Below are 7,701 nucleotides of genomic sequence, written 5' to 3' on the forward strand. Positions count from 1 at the left end.
TTCCATTCGAAGCTTCGAAGGTTCACGAGTGCAACTGTCCTCTTGCTTAGGTTTGGATTCAATTGTTAGGGCTTCTACAAATACATTCTTCCTACAATTTTTAAAAAGGGAAAGATGAGGATGATAATCAGACAGCAAAACTCCACCATACTACTAATAATAGAAAACAGAAATACATTCACTACTTAAATATAACACTGATATGGTTCACAGATAGCATTACTCCTTCAGATTTAACCACTTACAAGAATCAGAGCCCAGTTTTCATCACTTCTTGATGCATAGATCGATCAAAAGATACAAAATTAATAATGTAACGACATTAATGAAGACATCTCTCATTACATAGTTTAACCATATACCTGAAGAGCAAGCACACTTCTACTCCTTCAATTTTCTGAAAAAGCAAAACCACCTGAAGAAAGAAGTCGACTAATCACGATCGATAATAAAGTTGTAGCATCAGAAGTCAAAGGACTATATATATATTCCCAGCAACCTGGTCAGCCAATTCATTTCTAGGAACCAACTTAAAACTATGGTTATCCGTTGCTCAGAACTTTATAGCTCTTGTAGAAATCAGACTACTCTCTTTTGATTAAGAAGTTCTAAAGTTTTTTGTAACTATAGTATGTATCAGTGATGATTTTGTTCTTCAGGTATATGGGGTGTTTTCTTTGGGAGCTCTAAATATGTGTAGCCTTATGTTTTGCTGACAGATGATCTTCTGGTACCTTAGCATCATACTTCCTGTAGCAGTTCAAAGTTGCCATTATCTTGATGTGGGGTTTTGATGCGACAACAAAAAAGCTCTATACATGACAGAAAAGGGAGACAAGATTCAAGTTGTCCTTCTACAAGTCTAGGTACAGACAAGGGAAAAGCTGTGTTTTCAGACTTCACTGCAAGCCGCAGTAGTTTACCTTACTTTTCCCCATTGAGCACATGTGCTGATGCAGGACGCGAGTCACATAACGGATCATCTATTAATTACATGTAACTATGCTATTCTTTTTTCTGTTTCTATGCTGCTTAAACCTAAGATCTTCTAGTGTCTGCTTCTCACATTTTCTTGTTGTTTGGGTTCAGGAGTCAATTTGGTCAAGGTGGTGCAAAACAGCAAGCTGACCGGCAAGTATCTTCAGCAAAAAGCTCCAGAAGGAGAACAAATAAAACTAAGAACTCTAATATAGAAGATACATCTGTTGGTGCTGGAGACTGGATTAATCCCAAACAGACAGCCAGCACTCCCACTGATGCTGGCAGGAGACGGGTTCATGCTGATGGCCAATCTGCTGGTCAATGGTTTCCAGGAGAAAATGGAAAGAATGTGAGATTATAATGTGCTTGCTGAATTATAGTTGCATGTTTTTTTTATCAATTGCCATCCTTGTTGATTGCATTTTATTACTACTTTAGTCGCTGCATAAGTTTCAATTAAAAGTACATCGCTCAAAGCAGAACAACATCAAACCTTAGATTTATAAGCAAACTCAGTTGGATAATTCTCTTCATGGAAAATCTCCAGAAACCGTGGCTTCACTTCCAACTTCTTGTCAACAGTTGACACAACTCTAACAACAATTCCATCTGCTCCAGGAACCTGAAAAAAAAATGCATTCAGAATCCAGAGGTGTTACTGTAACTGACACAAGCAAAGATATACCAACCTTAATGTATCTATGACACTGCATTTTCAAATAGTTCAGCAAGACAGCTATATATTACTCTTCCATGCTGTTTGGAAGAATTTACAAAATTAAAACAAAAAGGTTGTAAAATACCACACACACACACACACACACACACACACACACACACACACATAGAGAAAAAGGAAGGCCTAAAGCGTACAGTTGGCAGATATGTTCTTTCTCTACACTCCTAGATCGTAAAGGCCGGCAAAGTCGACCATGGACTGATACGGTGAGTGAATATGTAAAAATATTCTAGCCTCCTGCAAGGCATCAAGGGCCGCCAAACATAATTACCTACGTCAGGAGGGGTATTAAGGGAAAGGGTACCAAGGGAAAAGGCCAATAGAAAGAGAAGAATGTTAGCAGAGAAAAATAGTACAAGGGCAGTAAAAGAATATCAGAAGCGGCAGAGGATATTCTCACTGAATGATGAGTCATCGTACCTGTGAGTGGGGAAAAGGAACGTTGGGATTAGGGCAGCATCAAAAGCTCCATCTCCTAGGACTATAAATAAGAAATAGTAGTGTTGCTTTCTTTTTATGGAATGATTTAACTTGTTTTTCTTTTCTTTTCTGTGGAGAGTGCTCACCTCTTGAAAGTTGAGTAAGTTGTATTGGTGTTGAGGTCATTTGATCCGATTAATATAACATATCCCTTTATTTGCTTTCCCTAAAGATTTGAGCTTTAATCTGATTCCTAGCAACTTGGTATCAGAGCAAGGTTAGGTGACCACCATGCCTCCGACACAGTTACAGAGACTCGAGCAGTTAGAAACCGACGTCGCCGGAATCCAAACCACCCTGACTGAGGTCATGGCCAACCAACAAACAGTGGGTGAGAGGTTAACTTAGGAGATGAACCTGGCCACCCAGAGACTAGAAGGGCGGTTCAACCGGGCTCGAGAAACCCAGGATGCTTTCATCCAGCAAATCCGGGAAGAGCATCGGAAGGCCCACGAGGATTTGAGAGCCACCTTGGCGGCGCTGTTACAGAGAGGAGTAGATAACTCCGCCACTTTCAGTAACATACCCGTTAGAAGGGGGAGGAACCAGAACGAGGAAGAACCGGAGAACACAACCGTCCACACTTTTGAGCAAAACAACTCCAACACTGGTGGAGGAAATTGGAGGTACAAAAAGCTCGACTTGCCCTATTTTAATGGCTCCAATCCGGATGGATGGATCCTTAGAGCGGAAAGGTACTTCAAATTTTACCGTTTAGAGGAGGAGGAGAAGGTAGAGGCCGCCGTCGTGGCCCTTGACGGCGACGCCCTACTGTGGTTCCAGTGGGCGAATAAGAGGCGAGAGATTTTAACATGGGAGGAGTTGAAGAGTTTGGTGTTACGGCAGTTCCGGGCCGTCGGAGCAGGGACCTTGCACGAACAATGGCTTGCACATGAACAGGTGGGAGGAGTGGAGGAGTATAGGAAGAAGTTTATTGAGTTGTTGGCTCCATTGGAGGGAGTGTCGGAGGATATTGTGAAGGGAAAGTTCATCAATGGGCTTAAGGAAGACATTCGGGCCGAAGTAGTGTTGTTGAGCCCAAGATCTTTAGAAATAGCCATGGACCTGGCTATAAGAGCTGAGCAGAAAGTAAAATGGGCCACTCAAAAGAGAGTTCAGTCCACACCCCTAAGAGCCCACCCCATATCTACCCAAAACCACAACTCCAAAATTAACCCCACCATCAATTCCTCTGGATCCTTCTCAGCCACAAGCCCATTCTCTAAACCCACTCCCACCCATTACTCACCCCACACCCCAAACTCCCAGCATACCACCAACCACATACGACGACTCACTCACGAGACCGCCGTGAGCGCGGACTGTGTTTTCGATGTGACGGCAAATGGAGCGCCGGCCACCGCTGCCAGCGCAAAGAGCTTAGTGTGCTCATGGCGTCCGAAGGGCCGGAGTTAGAGGGATGCATCACTGAAGAGGAGAAAATCGGGGGCGAAGAGGAGGAAAAAGGGGAGGAGCTGAAAGATCCGCAACCGGAAATTTCTCTGTGTTCGGTCTTGGGAATTAACAACCCGAAGACATTGAAGCTGAAGGGAACCATCCAAGGACACGAAGTGGTGGTCATGATCGACCCGGGGGCGACCCACAATTTCATCTCCCTCACTACCGTTCAAAGGCTGGGCATTCCTATCACCACTACTGGAGGTTTCGGTGTCACTCTAGGCACCGGCGAGACTGTTCAAGGCAAGGGAGAATGTAAGTCCCTACTTCTACAATTACAAGGTATTAACGTAATTGAAAATTTCCTTCCTTTAGAGCTGGGTAATTCTGATTTAATTTTGGGAATTCAATGGTTGGAGAAACTGGGAACAATGACAACTAACTGGAAAACGCAGACTTTGAAGTTTCAAGTAGGTCCGGACACGGTCACTTTAAGGGGGGATCCCTCTTTGGGAAGAACGTTGATTTCTTTGAAAGTGATGATGAAAACATTGAGTAAAGGAAGGGGGAGGATATTTGGTGGAGCTTAACAGGATGGAAGGGAGAGAAGAAACACTGCCCACTACCGAAATTCCCTCTTACCTCACCCAGATTCTAGCTGACCATCACCAAATATTTACACCACCCACCACCTTACCACCCTACAGGGGGCATGAACACTCAATTATACTGAAGGATGGGAGTGATCCTGTGAGTGTGAGGCCATACCGGTATCCCCATATACAAAAAAATGAGATTGAAAGGCTTGTGGAAGACATGCTGAAGGCAGGGTTGATTCGGCCGTCCACTAGCCCATTTTCTAGCCCGGTGTTGTTAGTAAAGAAGAAAGACGGAAGCTGGCGATTTTGTGTTGATTATAGGGCCCTCAATAAGACCACCGTCCCGGACAAATACCCCATCCCAATGATTGATGAGTTGCTTGATGAACTGCAGGGGGCAACCGTATTTACCAAGCTGGACTTAAAATCGGGTTATCATCAAATCCGAATGAGAGTGGGAGATGAACACAAGACAGCTTTTCGCACTCACCAAGGGCACTATGAATTTATGGTGATGCCCTTTGGCCTCACCAATGCTCCCGCCACCTTTCAATCCCTCATGAACGACATTTTCAAACCATACCTAAGGAAATTCGTCCTCGTCTTCTTTGACGATATCCTTGTCTACAGCCCAAACCCAGAAACCCACAAAGAACACCTCCACTTGACACTAAGTAAACTGGCCCAGCACCACCTTTTTGCTAACCTTTCGAAGTGCGAGTTTGGGAAGAGGAAGATCGCATACTTGGGACATGTTATTTCGGCCCATGGAGTTGCTGTAGATCAGGAGAAAATCAAGGCTATGACAGCTTGGCCATACCCACGGAATCTCAGAGAGTTGCGTGGCTTCTTGGGGCTCACGGGTTACTACAGAAAGTTCGTGGCCAATTATGCTTCCATTGCGTCACCACTCACCCAACTCCTCAAAAAGGATGCCTTTGCGTGGTCCCCTGAAGCCACCAAGGCCTTTGACACCCTCAAACACAACCTCTCCACAGTCCCCATACTTGCCCTACCGGATTTTTCCAAAACTTTTGTGGTTGAGGCAGACGCTTCTAACTACGGGTTAGGGGCTGTCCTATCCCAGGATAACCATCCCTTAGCCTTCTTCAGCCAAACGTTGGGTCCACGAGCCAAATTGAAATCTATTTATGAGAAGGAGCTAATGGCCATAGTTCTTTCGGTCATGAAATGGAGACACTACTTGTTGGGGAGGAGATTCACTATCAAAACTGATCAACAAAGCTTGAAGTTCCTCATGGAACAACGTGAAATAGGGTCGGAATATCAAAGGTGGGTGAGTAAATTGCTGGGTTTTACCTTTGATATAAGCTACCGGTCGGGAGTGAGTAATGTAGTGGCCGATGCACTTTCGAGGCAGCCTGAGGAGAGAATTGAACTGCACAGCATCAGCTCCTCGTGCCAATTCAACTGGGAAAAGTGGCAACCATTGGTGCAGCAAGATCCGTTCATCAGAACATTAAAAACAGATATTGAGGAAGGGCGAGAGTGTCCCAAGGGGTATACTTTACACCAGGGGCAGGTGCTGTATAAAGGTCGCTTGGTCATACCTAGAACCTTGGGACTAGTAAGTACACTTCTCAAAGAGTATCATGATGGACCCATTGGGGGGCATGCTGGAGATATGAAAACTTACCAGAGAATTGCTGCGGCTTGGTATTGGCCGGGCATGAGAAGGGACATCCAACGCTATGTTCAGGGATGTCATGTTTGTCAGCAGAACAAGCAGACCACTTTAAGCCCCGGGGGGCTCCTTCAACCTCTTCCGATCCCCACCCAAATCTGGGAAGAAGTTAGTATGGACTTCGTAGAGGGTCTTCCTAATTCACATGGGAAAGACTCAGTGTTAGTAGTGGTTGAAAGGCTCTCAAAATATGCGCATTTTTTAAGTCTCAAGCACCCCTTCACTGCCCAATCTGTTGCTGAGATATTTACCAGAGAAATCATCAAGCTCCATGGAGTTCCCATCACCATTGTAAGTGACCGAGATAAGATTTTTCTCAGTCTGTTCTGGAAAGAGTTGTTTAAGCTACAGGGTACTTCCCTCCACTATAGTACCGCTTATCATCCACAATCCGACGGGCAAACGGAAGTGGTAAACAAGGTACTAGAGGCTTACTTGAGGTGCTTCATCAATGGTAAACCCAAGGCTTGGTCTAAATGGTTGCACTGGGCAGAGTATTGTTACAACACAAATTGGCACGCATCTACATTGTGCACCCCTTTCAAGGCTGTCTATGGGAGAGACCCACCCCATTTGACTAAGTATACCAAAGGTGAGACAGCAGTAGCATCCTTAGAAGACCAACTGCTGGAACGGGATGCGATGTTAGACGACATCAAAGCACATCTGTTGAGTGCCCAACAAAGAATGAGGGCCTATGAAGATGGGAAAAGAAGAGAAGTAACGTTTGAAGTTGGGGACTTGGTTTACTTGAAGCTACAACCGTACCGTCAGCAATCTCTGGCAAGGCGACCTAATGATAAATTAGCAGCGAGGTTTTACGGGCCATTTGAAATACTGCAAAAGATAGGGCCAGTGGCCTATAAACTCAGACTCCCTGATCATGCAAAGATTCACCCGGTGTTCCACGTATCTCAGCTCAAAGCTTCGGTGGGATCACGCCCTGCCAACCCCACCATACCCCCTGAAATCAGCCATGAACTTGTGTGTGAAACTTCACCAGAACAACTCCTAGATGTGAGGCCTTGCTCCCACTCTTCTGTCAACACCACGGAAGTCCTCATTAAGTGGCAGAACCTCCCTGATTATGAGGCAACTTGGGAAGACTATGCAGTTATGTGTCAACGCTTTCCCCTCTTTCACCTTGAGGACAAGGTGGCTCTTTGGGCCCGGGGTAATGCAAGGCATCAAGGGCCGCCAAACATAATTACCTACGTCAAGAGGGGTATTAAGGGAAAGGGTACCAAGGGAAAAGGCCAATAGAAAGAGAAGAATGTTAGCAGAGAAAAATAGTACAAGGGCAGTAAAAGAATATCAGAAGCGGCAGAGGATATTCTCACTGAATGATGAGTAATTGTACCTGTGAGTGGGGAAAAGGAACGTTGGGATTAGGGCAGCATCAAAAGCTCCATCTCCTAGGACTATAAATAAGAAATAGTAGTGTTGCTTTCTTTTTATGGAATGATTTAACTTGTTTTTCTTTTCTTTTCTGTGGAGAGTGCTCACCTCTTGAAAGTTGAGTAAGTTGTATTGGTGTTGAGGTCATTTGATCCGATTAATATAACATATCCCTTTATTTGCTTTCCCTAAAGATTTGAGCTTTAATCTGATTCCTAGCACCTCCCCCCCATCCCTCCCTGTCTTCTCCTTCGGATGTGTTTGGGTGCATATTAAAGGATTCCATCCATATCTAATACTTAGTACATTTCATCTTGACATCAATATGGAGAGTAATTTTCCATCACTGGTACCTTGTGTCCAAAATCAAGAAATTTTGTAGATAGGAAGGAAAATTTTGG

General features: G+C 44.6%; 1 protein-coding gene across 1 annotated transcript; it reads left to right on the forward strand.

Moving 5' to 3' along the window:
- Positions 1 to 266: 266 nt before the first annotated feature.
- LOC109136306 (uncharacterized) lies at positions 267 to 1,561 on the forward strand. The gene is made up of 2 exons (XM_019252266.3): positions 267 to 996; positions 1,090 to 1,561. The coding sequence occupies exons 1-2, from the start codon at positions 794 to 796 to the stop codon at positions 1,340 to 1,342; spliced, it is 456 nt and encodes a 151-aa protein (XP_019107811.1). The 5' UTR covers positions 267 to 793; the 3' UTR covers positions 1,343 to 1,561.
- The last annotated feature ends 6,140 nt before the right edge of the window (positions 1,562 to 7,701 follow it).

Source organism: Beta vulgaris, chromosome 1 (genome assembly GCF_026745355.1).
Source record: "Beta vulgaris subsp. vulgaris cultivar EL10 chromosome 1, EL10.2, whole genome shotgun sequence".
Taxonomy (NCBI): domain Eukaryota; kingdom Viridiplantae; phylum Streptophyta; class Magnoliopsida; order Caryophyllales; family Amaranthaceae; genus Beta; species Beta vulgaris.

Bases quoted from the DNA above. Each gene is read 5' to 3' on its own strand.
- LOC109136306 (XM_019252266.3), top strand. From the start codon at position 794: ATGCGACAACAAAAAAGCTCTATACATGACAGAAAAGGGAGACAAGAT. The intron at 997-1,089 runs GTAACTATGCTA...GTTTGGGTTCAG, and splicing joins GGATCATCTATTAATTACAT to GAGTCAATTTGGTCAAGGTG.